The sequence below is a fragment of the Anguilla rostrata genome, chromosome 7 (genome assembly GCF_018555375.3).
Source record: "Anguilla rostrata isolate EN2019 chromosome 7, ASM1855537v3, whole genome shotgun sequence".
Taxonomy (NCBI): Eukaryota; Metazoa; Chordata; class Actinopteri; order Anguilliformes; family Anguillidae; genus Anguilla; species Anguilla rostrata.
The window spans coordinates 12,446,752-12,469,723 of NC_057939.1; the positions used below are offsets into that span (position 1 = coordinate 12,446,752).

Genomic DNA, 22,972 nt, shown 5'->3' on the forward strand with positions numbered 1-22,972 from the left:
ACTGCATGAGGGAAAATTCATCTCTCATCCTCCTCAGCGTTTCTTCCAGTGACATATTACCTGCGTGTTTTAAAATTGATAACAGCTTGGAGAAGGCAACAGAGGTGACACAGGGCACCTGTATCCATGATGAAGCATTAATACACTTTAAAATGGTTCATATTTTTCAGCACACAGAAAGATGAGGCAGCACTTATTATGTCCTTTTAGATTTCCTTTCATGCTCATATTCTTTGGAAGCATGAGTGCGGGATTCTAGGTATGCGTTCTGCTTGATTGACAGGAGTTGCAGTACAAAATTCTGATCAAGAACAAGAAACTGAGCTCCCGCCAGGAAACAGAACAGAGCTTAGAGAAAGACAGGAAAAAGGTGGAGATAGACGAGGGAGAAGAGAGGCAGGCGAGAGAACAGACAGAGGAGAGAGAGGCAGGAGAGGAGGAAGGAGAGGAGGACAGTGAGGAAGAGGATTACAGTGAGGAAGACGAAGAGGAACAGCTGCTAGAGGAGAGCAAGTCCTCCACATCTAAAGGATCAAAGAAGAAAGTAAGTCAGGCTAGACAGCGAGGGTTCTGGTGGAGATGTGAGAGTTAGAAGAAGAACAAAAACCTGAGGTGAAGATTACCATTTACCATGCTGTTAGAATCACTGTATCATTTAGTCCTTTATAAAATGCACATTCAATTTTCACTGAAATCCCCAGATATGGGTCACCTCACTGCCAGGCTGGCACCTATTAGCAGGTCTTGTTTCAGTCACAGAAAAAGCTATTGGTCTTTCACACAAGAAAGAGACAGAGCAGAAGAAACCCCATCTCTATGTTATGATTCTAACATGTCCTCCACTGTGAGTTAACCACAGACTCAAAGGACTAAAAGATTAAAACTGATTAGACTGGGGACTCGCATTTCAGCAGCAAGTCCCAGAGTTCTGCTCTGCCACATTTCTTACACCCACACGCAGGATTTGCTAGCTCCCTTTTTGAGGTCAGTGTATTCCACGTGAACCGAAATGGTGCACTCGTTTTGGGTCGTGTTGAGAAACAATACAACGTTGTGTAACACAGGAATCCGCTCCGATTCCGAGGAACAACAAACAAAAATCAGGTCCCCTGGTTTTTTTTCTTTCTTTCTTTTACACACTTTATTGTCGCAGGGTAATACTGGCCTCTTTGCCCAGACCTATTTCTGTATTATCCCTGATGTGTGAGAACTGTGTGTATTTTACTAAGCATCTGTGCTTCTTATCCAGGGTGGAAGGCAATGCATCTAAAATATGGAAATGAAGAAACTGTAAAGAAAATCAGTGTTATTTTATTTATTCTTTTTTTTTTTCAAAATTCACTTGGTTACCCATGGCAACGTGCTCTTTGGATGAGGCTTAGCAGCCATTCACAGGGTTCTTACAGGCAAACTGAATATCTGAGTGGCGCCTGAATTTGCTCTTTAGCTTGTCAATGTAATCTAAACAAGAATAAATGTAACACTATTAATCATGTGCATTATGAGTATAACTGTAAGTGTACTCGTAACATTACAATGCATTTACTGTGAATTGAAACACCTGAAGAAGTAGCAGCAGCAGCAGCAGCAACCTCATTTCCAAGCAGTTCTGTTTTTAGGTTCCTGCGTCTCCTTTCTTGTGCTCCCCCTACCTTATTTTGTGTTGCTGTACCGAGTTCATTTTTAGGTCTGAACCTCTCTCTCCCCCTAAGAGTTACTACTCTTCTTCCCGTCTCAGATTTTCACCTCAGTCTGACTCCCGTCCCCTCGGAAGGGTGAATAGTGCAGGGTACACTCAGTGCCTGCACTGCACTTCTCATGCACACTCTGATATTATGAATGTAATACAGGGCTACTGTACTCCTCTTACTCCGGTACAATTATGTTTCTTCCTTTTACATTTACATTTTTACATAAAAATATTTACTGAAGCAATTTAATAGCCCTCTCCCGCCTGACCTTTGAACCTGCAGTCTCTGTGTTCCGAGAGCAGCCCTTTAATCACTACACTGCCCTGTTGCTTTTTTCCCCTCGATAAGCAGAAGGGGAAAGTGAAGGTGGCGGTGGAGCTGTCCAACCTGGTCATCTACACCAAGTCCGTGAAATTCGTGAGCTTCAGCCACTCCAGGGAGAGCCAGTGCTTCTACGAGAACACCTCCCTCGGGGAGAAGAAGGCCCACAAGCTCGCCCTGAAATCAGGTGAGAGGGGCGACCGCGCAGGGTCACAGAGCAGGGGTTTGTCCCCTCTGAGGGACGCTGCTGAGGTGAGGAATCCCCCCTCCCCTCACAGCAAAGTGTCTGGAGATCCTCCCACACGAGACGAAGGGCACCATGTGAACGCAATCCATTATTATTAATGATACCCCTGACAGCCGCCTTAATGACAGTAAGTCATTATGCAATAGGGTGACTTCAGTTAAATAGAGCCATGCAGTACAGCCAGAGCACTGGATCAACTTACTAGAAAAACAAAACATGTCCCACCCAAGGATCTGAACTGGTGGCTTAGTGCCCTCAGTGAGCAGGGCATGGGTGTGTAGCTGCATCCTTTTTTATTATTAAAATTATTACCACCAGGGACTTTACTGAACTGGGTTCATGAGCTCACTCAACATGAAACTCACCATGCAGGTCCATAGGCCTTGCTGGAGGACACACAAACAGAATTCAAACCTCAAAGCTTTCCAGTCGCACATTAATATCAGTGCATCGCGTTTATCCCTGAATCGCCTCATTCCCTCAGTCATCAATGGAAATGCCAGAAGAGATAAGAAAAAAAGTTGTTGAAATATATCAGTCTGGAAAGGGTTACAAAGCCACTTCTAAGGCTCTGGGACTCCACCAAACCACAGCGAGAGCTTACCTCCATTATAATGGAGAACACTTGGAACAGTGCTGAATCATCAGGAGTGGCCGGCCTGCCAAAATTTCTCCAAGGGCACAGCAACAACTCATCCAGGAAGTCACATATGATCCCAGAAGAACATCCAAAGAACTCTCTAGCCTCCGCTAAGGTCAGTGTTCATGACTCCACAGTAAGAAAGAAACAGGGCAAGAATGGGATTCATGGGAAAGTCGCAAGACGAAAACCATGCCTCGAAACCAGGACGACTTGCCACTATCCAGAAAATTCTTAAGGAGAATGTCTGGTCATTTGTCCGTGAGCTGAAGCTGAAGGGTAATTGAGTTATGCAGCAAGAGAATGATTCAAAACACAAAAGCAAGCCCACATCCGACTAGCACAAAAGAAACAAAATGAAAGTTTGGAGTGACCGAGTCAAAGTCCTGAATTGAACTCAACAAAGATGCTTGTGGTAGGACCTGAAATGAGCAGTTCATGCTCGAAACCTACCAGTATTTCTGAATTAAAGCAGTTCTGCAAACAGTGGGCCGGATTTCACCCACAGTGATGTGAAAGACTGATATCAAATTATTACCAGAGTTTGGTTGCAGTTATTGCTGCTAAAGGTGGTGGAACCAGTAAAGTAATTAACCAGTTGTTACTTTTTTCACATGGGCGATATGGGTGCTTGACAACTTTTTTCATGAAATAAAAGAATTATTAAAAATGTGTATAGTTTTACTCTGGTTCCCTTTGTCCAATATAACATTTTGTCTATAAAGACCTGGAACCTCTCTGGTTTCCTCTACTATTGCATATTCGTCACACTGAATGGTGTCAGATCTTAAATACGTTTTCACAGCACTGTAATCCCAGCAAACATTGTGTTGTGTACTTAATGGGAGCACGGTCTATTATCACAAAAGCCACCTTAAGAAGACCATCATATAATCAAAATATGGTTAAGCTCACATCAGTCTTTTTATACTTACAATGTTTCACTAGAAGTTAAATTCTTCTCGGCCATGAACGTAGACTTGTAGAGAAAACATCCTGACCAAGGTCATTTAGATTAATGTAAACTTTTGGGACCAGCGTTCGCGTTCTAGGCAGCATTTCAAATGCGGGACACGGTAAGCAGAGAGATGCTTGATGTGAGATGATTGATGTTTGCTGCCATGGCTTGCACTTATTTACTCTTCAGAAAGGAAAGAGCACAGAGAGAGATCGGAATCAAAGCCAGAACAATGTGCATTACCTGCCAGTCTCTCCAACACAGGGGATGGGACAGGGGATCCCCTCAAGCACCAGAGACAGTGAGAGGAATTATAATGCACCCCGCTCCGCTCCTAACGGAAACTTTCATGTTCGCTCTGCAAAGGGTATCTCTGTCACTCTCCCTCTCCTTTCTGTTATATTCAAACCGCTTTGTTGGCTCGGAATACAAACTATATGGCCGCCAAAAAGCGTGTAAACTTTTGCTCAAATACAGGAATTGACATGAGAACGCAGAGTATTAACATAAATTATACATCTTATGTTGCTACAGTGCATGTAGTTCAGCGAGTCTGCTTGGGCCACATCTACCAACATGTACAAATCACAGAGTTTTGTTCTAAAATGTAGGCGTTCTGTACGCCTGATTTATCATCAGTATATTCTTGTTGTTCAGGAAATAAAAAGCAAGCGAGTATTTCACGGTGGACTTTCGGCAGATTTTAATTTGCCCGATAGATGTATGCCAAAAAGACGAGCTTTGTTCGGACAATGAAAATAATCAACATCATCCTTTAGCATAAGGAGGGAAATCTCCAAGCCTTCTGCCTTTTATTGCGACGGCACTATAGCTTTTGGCTACTGGAGAGGGAAGAGACTTTGGTTTTTATTTGTCCACAGAGTTTATTTAACTGATATTGCTTTCGAGAACTGTAATAGCCTTCTCATCTCCCCATCCCTGTCAGATGGTGTGGCCATGGCACACTGCTTAGGGACGAGGAGGTCCTTTAGTGGGCTCGGCTGAAAGACCGTCCCCGACAGCGCTTTTTAAATGGACCTGCCTTCGCGCACTGGTTGGGAAAGCTCAGATCCCAGCGGCAGTATGACATTCCGTTGAGCAAAAATATGTGCTTAATTTAAACACTGACATCGTGCCATCTGCTATCAAGCACACTGCCATTTTGTCAATGGGAGAAAAGCTTGATTAGGGAACCGGATGTCATCAAGATGTGTCCTTTTTAAAGCCAATATATTAATAAGAATACATCAAAAGTTCATTATAGTTTCACATGTCTCTGATTACTTGCCTCAATCTTCAACACACAGCTTCATCTTTGTCCCTGGCCATCTGCTGCACAAATAATCAGCCTGACTCTGCTGCTTCATACAGCAAAGTAACTGTGACACAGCGCGCATTATAGAGTGCAATTACAGCATAACCATTTATTACAACAGGTCTAGTATTAGGCGTATTAAAAATGGAAGAAATTACAACAGGGAACAAATTAACCGGAGTGATGGTACAAAAATAATATGTGAACTTTGCGCGTGCGCGTGTGTGCGTGTGTGTATGTGTGTGTGTGCGTGTGTGTGTGTGTGTGAGTGATAGTGCTGTCGCTTTGTTTTTTGCTCTGGCTCGTGAGTGATAATGGCAGTAAATAATTCCCTCCGCTCCGTTCTGTGTGGCGATGCAGCCGAGCACAAAGGCTGGCATCTCGGGCACACGTCCCCTTTGCCTCAGACTGTCAGGCTCGGAGCTCTGCGATTGGTTCCCAGGCTCTGACTGACAGCACAAGTGAACGCCCAACACAACTGGTGCACTGGAGGTGGTCGTAAAGAGGAAAAAGTAATGGAAGACGAGATGAGGTGCTGCCACAAGCCGCCTCTAGCTATTCAAATGACTAAAAATACAGCATGAGTCAAATCAACTGAGAAAAACGAGCTGAGTCGGATGGGAAAAATATTTAACTGCAAACCCCATTGATTCACTGGTATAGCATGAAACGTTTGTAAACACTTAAAGCTGTGTTATTGTAGTTTGAATTTGTGTGTAATGATGCTTTGAAAACATAGTACGTCTGTATATGAAAAGCTATCGCTTATGGGTGACCATTATCTACTTGCAATTGGAAGATACACGCACACACACAAACCCACATGCACTCTGACATTTTTACACACTAGTCTCTGTGGTTTCACATTTGTACCGTCTATGTCAGAATATAAAGCCCTTATGTTTACTGATGAAAATTCTAAATCTAGCTAAAAAAAAATCTAGAAAATAGGGGTTTGATAATTCTGTTTGCTACAGAACGCATTTTATTCTGTGAGGTTATCTGAATTCACAAGATCATCTCAAAAACACAACATAAACAAAACCTGACATTTAGAAAAAGAATAAAAACACAGGCTGAGAAGTTGGTACTGATGGAAAAAAACTGTTTAACTGACAAATAAACAGTGGCTACAAAAAACACCATCATCTTGAAAAAGACGCTCAGATGAGGTGGAAAAAAACTCTACTCACAGCAACAACAGTTCCCCAGTCGATTTAGCCAATCCTTCTCACTAAAAAGTCCAACAATTAGGCACATCTATTTACTGCAAGATTTCCATCTAGAGAAACTTCCAATGCTCATATAGCATGATAGATGAAATGGGTACTGCAGGAGAAACGAGAGAGACAATAAAGTGGGCACAAACTTACAGAGAATAGGCATCATGGGAAAAGAGTGCTGAAATAAAAGGTTATCTGAATAAAATTTAGTGCCACTACTAAAAGCACCATTATATTCAATCATGGTGTTTATACAGTGACAAGAAATGATCCCAAAGGGCAATATTTATTTATTTATTTTTTAAAGGAAAAAAAAAAACTTTATGGCATTAAGGATTGCATTGTAAAATAGGATGCGAACTATGTGTTTTGCCGTCGCTTCAACAGGTTCCCCCCGAGGCGAAGTCCATGGTAAAAATGCATTTTACGTTGTGACGTTTGGCACCCCTCAGTAACCAGACGTTTTGTCTGTTCTCCATCAGGTCCCGAGTTCGTCCTCCACAACGCCAGATTCATCAGCAGGATTTATCCAGCCGGCTCCCGCACGCTGTCCTCCAACTACAACCCCCAGGAGTTCTGGAACATGGGCTCCCAGCTGGGTAGGCCTGTTCATTCTCACTGCTGCACACAGCATTACTCATGCCCTTAATAAAGAGGCTGTACAAAATACAGGGAATACAAAATGTCGGTAATGAGCTACATTGTTTGCTAAATAAAAATGGAAAATTATAATTATTTTATCGCTATACAATTGCTCGGTTCATATAATTTTTTTTGGTCTTCAAAAGGATAGGTGTCAATTATTCACACCCCTGCTCTCAGTATTTTCTGCATTCTGACTTTGCAGTGATAGCACTATTGAGTAGTCTTATGTGACGGGCTGTAGTGTTTTATGAGACTGGGGAACATATTGGGGGCTGAACGTATTTGACCATTCCTCCATACAGAATCTTTCAAGATCATTCACAATCTTCTGTCTGTGCGTGCGGACTGGCCTCTTCAATTCAAGCCACAAGTTCTTGATACGGTCTGGAGAGTCAGCCATTACAAAAACAGTAATTTTATGGTCAGTTAACCATTAATATTGACTTTCAGGTATGCTCTGGATCACATACTAGCAGTAGAAAGACCAAGGTTTAAACTTCCTGGCAGAGGGATACTAGGTTTTTAACCAAAATCTCCTGGTACAAATATGTCTTGGTATGTTACGTTTTGGCCTTATCTGACCATAGCATATGGTTCTACACAAAGTTCAGCACTGGAACACTGATTGGAACCAGGTGTTATGGTCAGATGAAATCAAAACTGAGTTTTTTAGCCACACACAGGATCGGTGATATTGGTGTCAGAAGAAGGAAACTTATATCGAAACAACGGCAAACCGATGGCAAACTGTTGTTGATTTTTAACGTTATGCGGATGTTTTGCTTCTACTGGTCCCGGGAATCCTAAAGTATCTCGAAATATTCTGTAGGGAGAAAAGGATCTCCCTCAGTGTGTTAATAAATCTCACAAAAACACTGTTGAAGAGGACTCAAAGCCTCTTGGTAATTATCACACTGCTGTAACTACTTAATATTTAAATCAGCATTGAAGTCAAAGTTAAGCTACTTGCACTTTAATATTTCAGGTTGTAAAACTACAATTTCTCTATACTGTGAAGGATTTATTTTATCAAATCCTGTATTATCATGAGAAATAAATGGATAATTTAAGGATTTATTTTTTCAAATCCTACATTATCATGTGAACTATAGGAATAATTAAATTCTGGAAAAGCCTTGGAGCATGCAAAATTGCATACACATGCACGCATGCATGCGCACACTCACACTAAGCCTAGATCCAGAAGGCTAAAGATGTCATTGCGTAACACTTAAACCGATTTACTGATTGGTCATCATGTGATATTTTGTTATGATTCATCTTTTTGGCATGGCTGCTTTACATATCTACTCAAAGAGAGCAGATATCAAAATATGGAGCACAGTGCACAGCATTAAATCACTGTAAAGCTTCCAAAGGAAAAAAAAGAGAGTATACAGACTTAATTTGTGCAGAATGACGGAGATCTGGTTCTGCGCTGTCTGTGCACGTACGCTAGTCAGACACGGCATCCATTACACTGCTCAAAACTGAAAACGGAGCCAAAAGCCCCTCTGTGTTTGCTGCTCCCTGCTGAAGACTGAGCAGAACTCCTCTCCACGCCTCGCTGCCCGCAAGCAGGCTGAAAGCGGCGCTTCCGAGAACTCCGGGGCGAGCCAAAAAAACCCGCCGAGCAGGCAGGTCAATGATTAATATCGGTAAACGGCACTCTGTAAATGCGACAAATCATACGTTTTTTGTTCTTTCCGGTTTTATTATTTTTGTTGTACTATATTTGGCTCAGAACTTACTCAGCAAATTGTACTCTAGTTGTACTGACACTGAAAATGCAAACGTTTCAGGATTGATAGTCATTCAACTAACCGTGTCGATGCAGGACCAAGAGGCATGCAATTGTCAATTTACATATATGAGCTTTGAACAGTTCTCTGCCTACCCATTAATTATAGAATATGTCCTTAAATTATATTACATAGATGAGTGATATTGTGGCGAGTCTAGACTTTTCACAATTTTTTTAATCACCCAGTTTACACAAAATGCATCAACTGTGAGCATCTAATGGTAAGAAATATGAATTTTGATGCATTGTTTAGTATACAGAAATGACATAGCATTTATGATAACAATACGGTCAAGTGATCAGTGATATTCTTTATTAGCTTTGCCAATTACTTTTAAAAAAAATTTTTCATTGGGTAAAATAAATTGTGCCAATAGTCTGTGACCGTGCCTCGCCATTTTAAGAGCACAAAAGCTATTCAATACTTTACATCAAAGTCGTTAAGAAATTAAATATAGATTTGCAACACAAACAACAAATTGATCTATGTTTAGCACAAGTCAACTGAACAGCTGGGGTAAATTAAAATATGTTGAAACTTAAGGCACCTGTATAGAGGCCTACTGCATGCTGGGAGGTTTTTCCCCTTGCACGTGTATTTTGTTTTTCTTTCTTTTTGTAATCAATGGGAGAAATATATTCCAAATGGGAGGGCACAAGATTGAGCAAACAGCCTGTCATCGGTGTTCGCCCTATGACTAAACCCACACGGGACCCATGTTCTCCTGTGAGATAGTTGGTCCATTGGCCAGCCAGCATGCAGGACTTTATTTTTAGCAGTGTAAGGGGTCCATTGTTTGGAGGACTCCAAATGAAATGTCCCCACACGTTCCCATAACATCAGCCACCACTGGGGATTCTCTCCGTGTGTCATGACAACTGAATACACACAAAGTGCAGCCACTGATATATGTACCCTCCCAGCACTCTCAGATGTTAAGGCTGTGTATATTTGTATACTTCAACGCGGGCCTGTTTGGGCCACGTCCCTCGTGCATTTGCTCTGATGTACTGTAGCAGGCAGCCAAGTGAATCATTATTGGCACTGAAAAACACAGCAAAGGCCCCCAGGGCATTGTGGGAAGGGAAGCGGGACATCCATCACCGACCTCCTCTGCCGCACGGGGTCATGTGTCTCCCAGCTGAGCGGCACCACAAAGCGACGCGGCGAACCGAACACCACCGGAGACCGAGACGAGCGAACAGGCACGCTGGTCAAAAGACAGGTGGCTGAACATCTCAGACTGGAAACTGGAGACTGAAGACAGGGAACCGCAGAGTCTGAAGGCACGACACAAAGGGATAGAAACCGGGGGCTGAACTCCCAGGAGGGTCCTAAATACACGACAGTGAGGTTAAGAGACAGGGAACAACAAGACAGGAGATTAAAGACATGTGAATAGAGGCTAAAGGGAGAAGAATGGAGAATAAAGACATGTGAACAGAGATGAACGAGAGGAGAAAAGAGACTGGAGACAGGAGAATGGAGACTAAAGACAGGAGAACGCAGGAGACCTGTATCTGAAGACTGCAACCTGCAAGCTAGGAGAGTGGATACTAAAACAGGCGTGTTGAGAATATGACTGCACACTGTAGACTACAGCAGCACTCAGTGCCAGACTCTAATGCCGCATCTGCAAGTCTGCAGATATTACAACCCACGCTTCAACTGGCACATCTCCTGCAATATTAAATGAGAGGGGCGCTCATGCTTGAGTGAAGATGAAGCCTTCCGGAGCATTCAGGAGGAACGCCGAAGCAATTCCCACATGGCAAGAGGGGATTTTAGAACATCTTCAGGGACTTCCACACTCATTCTGGAGTTCCATAAGCAATCACAATCAATGGAGAAACACTTCAGAAAGGCAGCTTCATAATCACAGAGTATGCAGTGATGATTACAATACCACACATACAAGAACTAGGCTAAATAAACGATCTTGTAGATTCACCCCTAGCTTTACCAATGGCTTCACACTAGCTAAGGTATAAAGCAGGCCTAAAGATGCCTACTGTGGTACAGCCATCATGGGTTGCTGCCAGGGTTCAGCTTATGTTCCCAGCATGCAATTCTGGTCACAGGCGTTCAGCCAAGGGTGATGGCAGATTCTAGAGCAGTTCTCTGTATGCACTAGTTTTCTTTTTGTTTTTTTACCACTGTCATCTCAGTTTCACACCACTCTTAAAATAAAAACATCTTCAGAAGCAAAACTAACGCAAAATAAAATTTCATTTTGCTTTAATATCTAATAATACATTTAGCAAAATGCTATATTTAATTAAAATACCTGCAGATTATTTACTCCATTGCTAAAATATTTTTTAAAAACTATGACTATGGCCCCATTTTTACAAGGTGAAACATACATAAACTTGGCCATAGTTAAGAGTACAGTACAGGTTGAAACCTGAAAGTCAGGACCTGATGTCTGGATCTTTGTTCCTTGCAGTGGCTTTGAACTTCCAGTCCCTGGGATTGCCAATGGATTTGAACAACGCCCGTTTCCGAGACAACGGGGGGTGCGGCTATGTCTTGAAACCACACTTCCTGAGGAGCCACGGGGCGACCTTTGACCCTAGCTCCCTCCCGCCGGACCTGAAGCCTGTACAGGTCCTGATGAAGGTACTGTGCCAATGTTGAGCATTCACATCCTACCAGTGCGCTGGGCTCTCCAACCAGTGGCTGGAAAAAAAACTAGACTAACAGCATTGCACTTCTGGCAACTGGTTCCCGAAATTGTTGGCCCACTAGTAGGTTTTGGTAGCTGTAGAAAATAACTTGGAGATACACACTCTATGAAGACTCAACCTTCCATTTGTGCTCTACAGTGCAATCACTTTACTGTACACACAATGTCAGCACTTGATTCCTGGGTACAGTAACTGTTGATGCATAGTTCTGTAGCTCTGTAGTCATTTTCAGCAGTGCAAAAAGCCAGCCAATACTTCCACATAGCTGGAGTTACATTACCATAGTATATGTTTGATTGCATCCACATATGAGTGAGTCAGTGTGAAAACACCGGTTGTTCATGGTGGATCATGCATTTGGAGAATTCGAGGAGACTTTGAGTTATGGTCCGATGACAGGCACTGGCTGTGATACACCACAGCACTTACTGAATTAATGTGTTTGGAGGTGTGCAGACATCGTGTGCTCGTGTCATTATGGAGTGTGGAATTAATATTAACTCCCTGGAGCCCTGATTTATGGTACACTGGGGCACGCTTTATTAGAAATACCATATATTACACCGTGTACCACATTTCATTCCAAAAGCAAACAGGTTCTGGCCACAGACACACATCCTGAGTCACATGAGCCGAGTTCTTGCACTAGGGTGAGACAACAACATGCATTTGGTCACAAAGTGCCGTCTGGTTCTGGAATCGTTCGTGCGTGAGTATGTGGGAGTTTACATGTGCATGTGGAGTGGTGAGGAGCATGCTGGGTATCTGTGCGTTGGAGGGTTGTGTGCTTGTGTGTGTGTGTGTGTGTGTGGGTGGGTGGCGCTCCATGTGTGTGCATGCCTCATTAATGAGAAGGCAGTCTGCACGTGAAGAAGGATATTTCTGCGAGGGCCATGGTCAAGTTCGAGAGAGGGATATTATACCTGTGTGAGTAGCTGGGACTTTTTGTTAATAATCTGTCAACTGGATAACTGGCTGTAGCACTGCACAGGAAGGGAGGGTTTGTTTGGCGCACAGCATAAGCATTCTCACTGCATGACTGTCAAGCCGTTCAGGCATCGGCGGCTGCGTAGGTGTAGGTCATCGCCCGCTGTAATCTTAGAAAAGACATCAGACTACCTGTGTATATAGGACTCGGTGCTTTTCTCTCCCCCCTGCATTTGGCAGTTTTTTGTTTTTTGTGTGTGTTTTTAAAAAATGCAGAATCCTGCGTTAACACAACCCCTGTGGATGGCAGAGGGGGAAGCACGGTACCATGGTGACAGGACGTGTTACACTGTCAGGAAATGCGTGTTAATTGCCACTCTCCCAACTTAAAGGTGGAAATAGTAGCAATGGGAGAGGAAAAAAAAACGACTGATAAACTGGTGAGAATACATGGGGGGAAAAAACACTGTTCTACACTGAAAGACACCATTAATTGCTTCAAATGTGGATTCATAATGTCTGATAGCTCCCACTAATTTTAGATTGATTTCGCCTCACCCTCCCATTACTCTTTGGGTAGCAATTTGTTTATGTGCTAACTGGACCAGACAGCATCATCAATGTCCTAGCAGGTTTCCCATCTCAACCCACAATCACCAGAGCCAAACATCCCTCCCTCCCTCCCTGCACACACACACACACACACCCTAAAGGAATTCCAAGTTACCTAAAAGCCCCAAGACTCAAAGTCCCTTTAATATTGCACAGTTCTGCTTGCTGAGGAAAGGCTTCTTTCCCTTTGCTTTAGTGCCATCTTTAAAGTATGATGTCTGACCCGCACCCAGGTAATAGGCTACCTGAAAGCGGGTTTAAGTGTGACCCAGAGTGCATCGGTGCTCTCCATTCCTCTACATCACGGCGGATGACCTCATCTGCTCCACCGATTTAAATCCATAGCATTACCCGCCCCTCCATAATTCATGTCACACCGCGCGGGAAAGGTGAGGAGCGTGTTCGGGGGCGTGGCGGGGGGGGGGGGGTGAGAATGAAGGGCCGCTCCTTTCAAGATGGGAGCGCGCCGAAAACCAAAGGTGCCCGGGGTCGGTAATGCACTCCAGCATCCCCAAATGACACACACTTCCACTGTACCCCATAAACTGTCCATCAAGAGCCCACCTCCTTCAAGAACAGGGCCGGCTTCACGCGACTGACGGGTCCTCACTGTATGGGGTAAGTAACGAAAGCAGACAGCCCTTCCTGAGAGGGGGGGGGGGGGGGGGGGGCGGATCAGAGCGCACGGCACACGGAGGAAGCACACGACCTGGACCTACCTTTCGCTGTCAATGAGAGATTGATCACCCTCTCTCCTGTTCTCCAATGCATCACTCTGACCCACACCACAGAGACACCGGGCCACGAGTCGATATCACCGCGCCCCCCTCCCCCCGTCCCCGCGTCCCCCGCATCCCTGTCCCCGCGTCACCGCACCGGCTCTCCGCCGATGTGACCGCCAACGAACCCAATATCGACAGCGGCTTTTATTTTGCCGCGTCTTCCACTGGAACCATCCTAAGGCAGAAAAGCCTTTGTGGGGGGATGATCAGCCTGACACCAATTCTTCAGCGAGTGAAAATATTCGAGGAATACAATGTGTGGAAAAACTATTCTTTCTCTCAAGTGATCGATGAAGACAAAGCATCTCCATCTGCCTTATTCCAGTGCTCTGGCATTGTACACTGAGGGGGTGGGGAGGGGCATTCTTAAATAAAAAAATGATACACACAAATTTTTTTTTGGATTTTTAAACCCTTGTTATTACACCACGGTCCCTCTGCAGGAGTATTCTGTCATCGTTTATTACGTAACTCATTGATCTGGTAAAAACAAGCGGGAACAGGGCAGGGGTGCGCGACTGTGACTGCGTGTGTCCTGCCGGGGCAATGCTGGCGGATTAGAGTCAGTGCATCGCTGTAGCTCCTAAACCCGTGCATGCAGGTTCAATTCCCAGATGGGGGGCGGTGCCTCTGCACCCTTGGAGCGGGGTACTTTAATCCACAACACCCACGCATAAGTTGCCCTTAACAAGGGCAGATAAACGACATGTCGCCTAATTCTTTGGGGGGGGGAGTGATCGAGGAGCCGGCGGGACTCGACGCCGCAGCGTAACGAACGAGGTGACGGTCGCGTGCGCGATGCGCGGCCCAATCCGTTGAAGAGCAGTTGCGCAGCCTGACCCGAACCCATTTGTCACGCGGATCCCTTTAACTGCATCCAGCTGCTTCGGTTTTCAGCGTTCGCTGTAACGATGATAACACACACAAAAAAATCCGGCGGATCTCCGTTATGTAAAGCGCACCCCGGGGACGCCATACGGAGAGCGCAGCTGCGCGCCACACATCACGTCCGCTAATCTGTTTTCTCTCGCCGCCGCATTATTCTCACCCAAAAGGCCGCTACCGTTCCCGACACCGTCACCTCGGGGAGGACTCGCGTGTGAAATGCTGCCACCTAGCTGCGGCAGCGGGTAAAAGCCCGTTTGCGTGTCCGAGGACGATCCCGCTCTTCTGACGTCAGTTACTGTATTCGCGCTGCGTGCACTGTAAAGGTATTCCAAAGTTCAAGCCCCGAGTTTGCCAGTCCCTTTAAGAGAGTGCAAAAACCAGCTTAGCCAGAGTGTTCCAGAGACTGGGCATACCATTCAAGGTATGCATCCTGGCAGTGAAATTCTTTGTTTAGGAATCTTTTAGATTCATACAGTTGGATATTTGCTGAACTAGGTGAGGTACACAGATTGATAAATAAATTTTTGAAAATTATTTTAACCTATACCCCTTGCCAATTTTCCTCTCTCTTATATAAACCATCACCTCTCCAGTCCCCTCTATCACCAAAAATGTTGTTCACATTGTGTCTTCTGAGGTTTGCTCCTAAGTGACTAGAAGGATGGCGCTCTGAGAATGGCCGTACGTCTCTGGAAGCGCTCCCACCGAACGGGCTTCAGGCAGATATAAATAGCTGTTTTGTTGCTGAATTATTCATCCCATTTCAGAGGGGAAAAAGCCGCATCTTTGAACCGCAGGCAGACCCCCTGAGATCTGCATGCGCTCCGTACGGCATGCACTAAGGGCCAAACGCCAGCTTCAGACAGCCCGGGGGGTGGGGGTCGTGCCTTGACCTGCTATGCGTGGGAAAGCATGCCTACCCCCCCCCCCCCCCCACAAGGTTCACCACAGGGGTATGGTTCCCTTCACAGATTGGCTGTTTAGCCATTTATTTCCTTCTTCCTATCGAAAGACATTTCATAGATGCACTCCTGGTAAATGGCAAAACAACATCGTTTTCCCCATTGACTCTGTGGTTCTCATTTTTCATGATGATACTGCGATACCACAAGATGGCCGTCACATTCCATCATGTCTTTTCTCAATAAACATAAGTATGATCCATACAGCATGTCCCAAATGCAGAGATGCAGATTTGGGATGCGTTTCAGATATGGAAATGTTCATTTATTTTGACCTTGTGTAGCCTACTGCATGGCTGAGTGATACTCCACTGAAGAGTTCCTAGAATATTATGACTTTTTCTCGAGAATCACCACTCTGCTCCAGAATTCCCACAGCGGACTGCCCCTCCCCTCGCATGGCCATCCCCACACAGCCTGTTTACCCACCCGCCCACCACACGACCCCATCGATTCAGCCGCAGGACTGTGAGGCGGCTACAGGGACCAACAGGGGGGCGCTGTTCCATTTCGGAATTCCAGCAGGACGAGTTTCTGCTGAAAATTATTTATTTAAAAATTTCTTTGTGTTTTTTCTATGATAAGTGTCTGGCAGGTTTTCAACCCCAGGGTCCCAATCTTTTCAATAGGACAACCCCCCCTCCCCTGAGCACTGTCCCTGTTGTAAATCCCTGAATTTCAGAGACCGGCACTCAGCCCAGCCCATCCCCAGGGACCGTAGTGGAAAGCGCTCTTTATAAAGTGGGTCAAAGCGGCATGCTCTGGGCATGTGCGCTGGCCTTGGCACAGCTCACTGCTCAACGAACGCTCCGTTTTTACCCCTCGCGCAGGGCACTGCAACCAGTGATGTCACTCAGCGGACACCGAACAATCACAACCGTGAGGCAACGTCAGAGGTGCAAAATCCAGGTTGAGAAAGACCTCCCCAGTATTTTCTTCCATTCAACTGGATTTGGCAATTAGCATAATTGTTCAGCCAGGAGGTAACACCAATTAGTAAAATCAGCTGGCTGAGTTCAGGAGAGGAACAAACACACAACAGGACTTTTACTTTCTGACCCGCAGACCTTCCACCTCCAGGCAACACTGCAGCACCCTCCCCTCTCCCCTCGCTATCCCGTCTCTGAAGGGACTGACGCAGTTGGGCGTTTTCATCAGTGCTCGTACTGGTCCTGATAACGCACGCTGGTTTGTCTTTGAGCCGGTCGCGCCAGCTCCACTCGGCTGCAGATAAGGGCGCCGGACTCCACGCTGCTCCTAATTACCCTCTTTCCCACAGTTCTGTTCTGCCGGGTTTCGCTCTGCAGAATCGGAATTACGACCAACCCCACAGACACACATGCACACTACACACACACACACACACACACCAACAAACACGCACACACACAACAACATGTGCACACACACAAACACGCATCAGCAAGCTGTCCTAAACAATAAATTTTCCATGCAGAGAGGCATGCCAGATCAGAAATAGGACCCGCTTTGCAGCTGCATCAGCCGTAATCAGAATGGTATTCACCGCTTTCATGCATCACAGGTGTTTCCGCTGATTAAGATAGCCTTCATCTCAGTTTTCCACCAGCGTTGTAAGGGTGAGATAGCGATCGCGCCCCGCGGTAAAAAAAAAACACAACGATTTAAGTGTGAAATGCGCGTAAAATTAAAGAAGTAGCTGTTACTCCAGGGAGACAAAGCGAGCACAGAAAAATTGAATCAAGCGTTGAAGTGGCATTAGAAACAGTGGCTGCTATTGCCTGCAGTAAAATGTTCTAATTCTTCTTTAAGGTTTCTGTACTTTTTGAGAACTGAACCCATTACAACTTTATGATGGGGCAGGCTGCATAATGGCTAGATATTCAGTCTTTAAAAAAATGAATCCTCTTGCTTCATAATAGAGGTAGATGGGTGACAATAACTCTGGGAATATTGGCAATGTTGCTTTTGATTTTGTTAAACGTGTGTTTTGAACGCACGCGTGAGGGACAGTGGATGACTGTCAAAGGTGAATGTGTGCATGTACATGTGCGTGTGTGTGTGTGTATAGGAGAGAAGTCGCTTTTCACTTCTGAGACATACTAGCCTTGAAAAAAAGCCTTTGTTACAGCTGTCTATGCGCTTATAAAATGAATGGCAGAACTGTATTATTATGTAAGTTGCAAAGTGTGGATTGATAATAGGAACACCTTTAACGTCCACTATGTGTTGACATACAAGGTTGTGTACAACAGCCAAGTAAAAGTAACTGGGGGTTGGGGGGGGGGGCCGGGGGCTGAATGGTTGGGAAATTCACTGACAAAAGGTGCGTGTTCCTGCTTTTGTTTGGCTCCAGGTGATAAGCGGGTCCAACCTCCCCATCTCCAAAGCTGGCAAGCCCATCGACCCCTACGTCCGCGTGGAGATAACCGGGGTCCCGGCCGACTGCCGGAGGATACAGAGCGAACCCGTCAAGCACAACTGTGAGTGACAGACCGCCAGGCTGCACAGGCCTTTCCCCCGCGGCTCACATCTCCACAGGGCTGATTTGCTGTGCAGTGGACCCCCCCCCTCCCCCACCTCACTGCCCTGATTGCATGCTACACATTTATGCCTTCCCTGATTTGGACAGTACCTTAGTCTACTGGTGGCCCAAACGTCTTGAGTGCTACAAAACACTATTGTCTTTTAACAACTCTGAATATCCAGCTGTATGCTTTATCTAGTTGGACGGAAAGACATCCCCCACCCAAGGGAACAAATGCACAAAAGCAGAGTCAACACCAAGGGACAGTACCTACTCCATAACCCGAAAACACCACACCCCTCTTCACAGACACCACATTTTCCTATGATCTGTCTTTACACTCCTTCCACAGCACTGTAACCTGTCATTGTTACTTCTCATTCAGCAGAAGACCATCATTTTCTCATTTCAACACTAACCCTTTGTTGCTATGGCACTCAAGCTGTTGTTGCCTCTCCAGCCATGTGGAGGCTCACAATGTATTACTCACTACTGTGAAGGCATCGGTAACATCATGCTGGGAATATAATCACCGAACAGGCACAGATGCATGTATTCTGTTTTGAGATGCGAAAGAGTGAGAGAGAGAGAGACCCAAAACTAAGAACGAATCACTGCAGTGCACTACGCCGATTCGGATAGGTTATTACATCAACTTTAAGAGGATAAATGCACGGGACTGCGCCAGTTCACTGCGATTAACGAGGCAATCAGCGTGCTCTGTTGTCCTGGGTGGTTTGGTCTGATTTTTGTAATTCACTGGAGCAAGAACTGTTCAGAGATTACAAGATTATGGAGCACTGCTAAAAATAAATTTTCAACACAGTGCAACAAACAACTATACCGGGGCCCGGTGCGAAGACCGCTGATTTTGAAATAACTGCGTCAATCTCTCATTCTCTCAAAGTTAGTCATAACGGCACTTGACAATCATCCGAGTGTGAGAGGAAAAACGACTGTTCTGGGCGATAGACTCGGGAAAAGGGGTCAGCTCAGGCCTTTCGAATATACAACGTTTAACTAGGACCATCTAACACATTTGCAGCAAAATGTGGGGAACACGAACAAATAGGTAGCCTACTGTCTAACTGTCACCTGAAAAGCTCGCTGCTGCAGCCGCGTCGAGGTCGCTGGTCACTGCCTCGCCATCGGCTGGTCTGTCCGTTTCCACAGCTGATTCCACTTCCAAAGCGCCTGGCACGGCATTGCTGAGCAAACGAGCAAACATGGTTAGCCGCGCTCGTCCCCTCCTCGGTGGTGTTAACACGCTCCGCAAGCACGGTGTGGCTAGCATCCGGCGGAGCAGCTCGTTTCAACGCGGAATTCCACTATCAAATGTAGAGTCGGAAAATGTTCCAAAGTTTGGTACCTTGACGACATTTTCAGACTTTTTATTGCACCACTGAGCAGCGGAGGTGCCAGTGTGACGTAAAGAACATCTGTCCATGCTCTTCGTTGTCTGCTGGCTTTGCATTTTCACGTTGACTTGTGTAGGCTACGTTACTTGGTCTAGTCAAGCTGTTTACACATCCCAGAAGACCACGCGTGATTGATAACACTTTCTACACTTTAAAAATGGTAAACATTACATTCACCGCGCGCCCAACCGGGGAACTATCCAACAACCCGGTTTCCAAGTTTATTATATAAAATAAATATAAATTGTAATTTTTTTCGTTTTTTATTTGATTCTCCTACCTATTGCGACATAGGCCTATGTGTCACAATAGAAACCTAAATATTCATTGTGACGTTAAAAATAATGTGTCTGTGGTTCATTTCCATTGGTTCATAATAGCACTTAATTTTAATGCTGTTTCGTTAAGCCCTGCGCTGTTGTGTCTTGTGTTTTAAAATGATGGTTTAATGTTGAACTTGTCGAAAATGTTTTCAGGTAACCTGAAAATTGTTAATTGCACATTTGCTCGCAGGGAATAAAGGGCCTTAATGGGACTGTGGTAGGACCCATTGTTGAGGCCGTCCACAAACTTGAGAATCACGGTGCAGCTGTAGCCTACCTTATGCACCATAGTTAGCACTGCTAGCCCATTTGAGGCATGTGGTCCAAAGGACACTGCGACAAATTGTTTGCGATTGGACGTCTCTCAAAAAAGTGTGTCAGTTTATGGATTAATACACTTAGAAGTCTTTGTTCTTCTCCTCAACAGGCACTTTTTGTTGCATAAGACATAGCTACCTGATGACCCTGTCTGTATTTTTTCTGTTATATATTTTTTAAAATACTAATTACTTTGCAAAGCAGTTTCACTATTCCATAATCCTTATATACAGGGTAAACTGAATTTGAGAGAACCAAAATTTGGCGTTATTTCCCCTGAAGAGCCTTCATGACAGTCCTCAAAAAAGATTAATAGACTGTTAGTTTGTCATTAGGCTGGGTTGGGTGTCCCTGTGTGCATTCTCTGTACTTATGTCAATAACAACCAAATAAAAAAAACAGTGTATAAATGGCATCAGTGAAGAGTTTAATTGGTTATGCGCCTTAATCTTTTCTTAATATGCTTATCCTGTACGAAATGTATTCCCTCCCTGTCATTTTCCATTCAGGGTTGTTATTTCCATTTTCAAAGGCAGAGCGTGAGAACCCCTTGATTAAATTATGCATACAGTAAGTGATGGAGAGAGAAAATATTTTAGAGAAAAGTTGCTCCCCCCTCCCCCCCCCCCCCAGCCCTGCCCCTGAGAACATCAGTCAGCAGCAGAGATGGCACGCTGTGCCAGCCAGTTAATTAACGGAGGCTGTCCTGAGGACACGCTCCTTAAACTTCAGGGGGAAAGGCGGAGTGGGGGGCGATCGCGGACGCATATTAAGCAGAGCCCTGCTTTTAACTCCGGTCAACCGGCTCCCCGCACGGCAGGTCAGGCGAGGCTTCGCTGTACGCCACACCGGTGCCGACGGCTCCGCGGCAGCGCGCTGCGACTCTACACGGCCAGTGAGGGCTCCTGAACCAGAGCAGAGGCATCATAGCATTACCGACGATCGTAGCCAATGTCACCTATTATTGAGGTGCTGTTGTTTTTTCAGTGAAGGCCTTTAGACGCTATTATTTTTCCACTTCTGGCAAGTGTGCCTCCCCAGTCTTCCTGCTCAGGCCTGCGCGGCGCCTACACATCTCGCTCTGCATATCAATGGGGAAATGCTTGCCTGTGAAGGCGAGCGCACGCTAGGCTTGCTCCCAGATTGTGCTTTTGGGTTTTGTTGTTGATTGCTACAGTTATGCCCAGAGGGCCATTTGTAACAGAGAAGCAATTTTAATCTCCTGTATTGTAAGAGAAGGGAACCTTTTGCCTCTCATATTGATGGCTCTCTTTATTTCTCTCTCAGTCTACCTCTATGGCATTATTGAAGAACCGTTACTGTGATTATGAAGCTAATATGCCAGTTTTCTGTGCATTGTTTTTTTCATAATGAGCGCGATGTGAAAATGTGATTTATTGCTCCTCTCCCTGAGTAAATTGTAGTGGCAGCGATCGCTGCAGGTAGCAGCCCTTGACCTCCACACAGACCCAAGCTCAGGTTCTGCTGCTTACGGAACTGTAACGTTTTCATCTTCTTCACATTTTTTCCTTCCCTCCACCATTCCTGTCTGTTTAACACCTGTTTCCCACCCCCCTACCCCCCCTTTTTATGTTTATTTTATGGGTAGTGTATTGTATGGTGGTTGTCAATAACCACGCAGCCTGATTAAAATGTTATAATTTCTTTCCATATGTTCTTCACCTTAATTGTACAGTGTTTCAATGTAGAAACAAATCTTGCTTCTGTATGTGCCAGTCGGTAGCTATAAAGAGAATGTCCTTTATATTATGATACCTCTTCTCTTTTTCACTGTAACAAATCACCCATCACCTGTGAAATGAATGACACTGGTGCATTATGGGGGCGTGAGAGGCTTTCAGGGAGAGTTTTATTTTATTAATAATAATAATAATAATAATAATAATAATAATAATAATATAAAACTTAACAAAATTGAGTCTTTGGGGGCTCCTGCGGCACTTCAAAGTTTCCTTGTGAGGGCCGAGTTTTGACCGAGTAAACCCTTTGTGCGTCTGCACTTATAATCCCCTGCTCTGAAAGTGTGGTAGGACGCACACAGCAGGGGTAACTGCCACTTGAACCAAGCGTTCTTATGAATATCAATAGAGCTGGAGAGTTGTTCACATCGTGGGAATAAAGCTCAGCGACCACGACCAAGAAAATGCCGTCCCTGTACTGCAGCTTGGTTGTCAATCATCCACCCTTAACAGCAAAGCACTAAGTCACTTTCAGGTGAACCAGTACATAAAAGTTCCAACATAAAGCCACTTTATAGGATGTTAATAGATAGGGTGTTCAGCCTGAGTGTGATGTGGCTTTGTCTACCATCGTCTGAAATTCCACAGGAGGAAAGAAACACTACGCTTTCACAAGAAAATCAGTAAGAAACACTACACTTTAACAAGAAAATCAGTCAAATCACGCGTAGCTGATTGAAATGAGAAAGGCTGTTTCAGACACCTTTCAAGAATATCTCATAGTTCAGTTAGAGTCTTGTGACTGACAAGGCCAGGACACGTGGGTAACGCAAGTCTAAGCGTGCTCCTCAACCACTGAGCAATCACTAGTGCTCTGCTGATGGGGGCAATGTCATCCTGACAGCTCTCTCTGCAGGAAGGACATGCGTTAACATTGCCATTAAATAGCACTGGCCATTAACCTCGCCTTCAGGAGGTGTGACTGCACCCAAACGCTGACA

General features: G+C 45.0%; 1 protein-coding gene and 1 long non-coding RNA gene across 3 annotated transcripts in view; one reads left to right on the plus strand and one right to left on the minus strand.

Moving 5' to 3' along the window:
- The window catches only part of LOC135259023 (1-phosphatidylinositol 4,5-bisphosphate phosphodiesterase zeta-1-like), a 43,264-nt gene that overhangs the window by 18,672 nt on the left and 1,620 nt on the right, over positions 1-22,972 (plus strand). For both annotated transcript variants that reach the window (XM_064342855.1, XM_064342856.1), the window contains 4 exons: positions 2,043-2,199; positions 6,878-6,994; positions 11,295-11,467; positions 18,042-18,168. In XM_064342855.1, coding sequence (XP_064198925.1) covers positions 2,043-2,199; positions 6,878-6,994; positions 11,295-11,467; positions 18,042-18,168 — 574 coding nt within the window. The remainder of the gene's footprint in view (positions 1-2,042; positions 2,200-6,877; positions 6,995-11,294; positions 11,468-18,041; positions 18,169-22,972) is intronic.
- Positions 6,689-19,960, minus strand: LOC135259024 (uncharacterized). Its single transcript, XR_010331175.1, has 3 exons — positions 19,582-19,960; positions 19,308-19,420; positions 6,689-7,052 (listed from the first exon to the last, which is right to left on the minus strand). It is a non-coding gene; the product is annotated as an uncharacterized LOC135259024 (long non-coding RNA).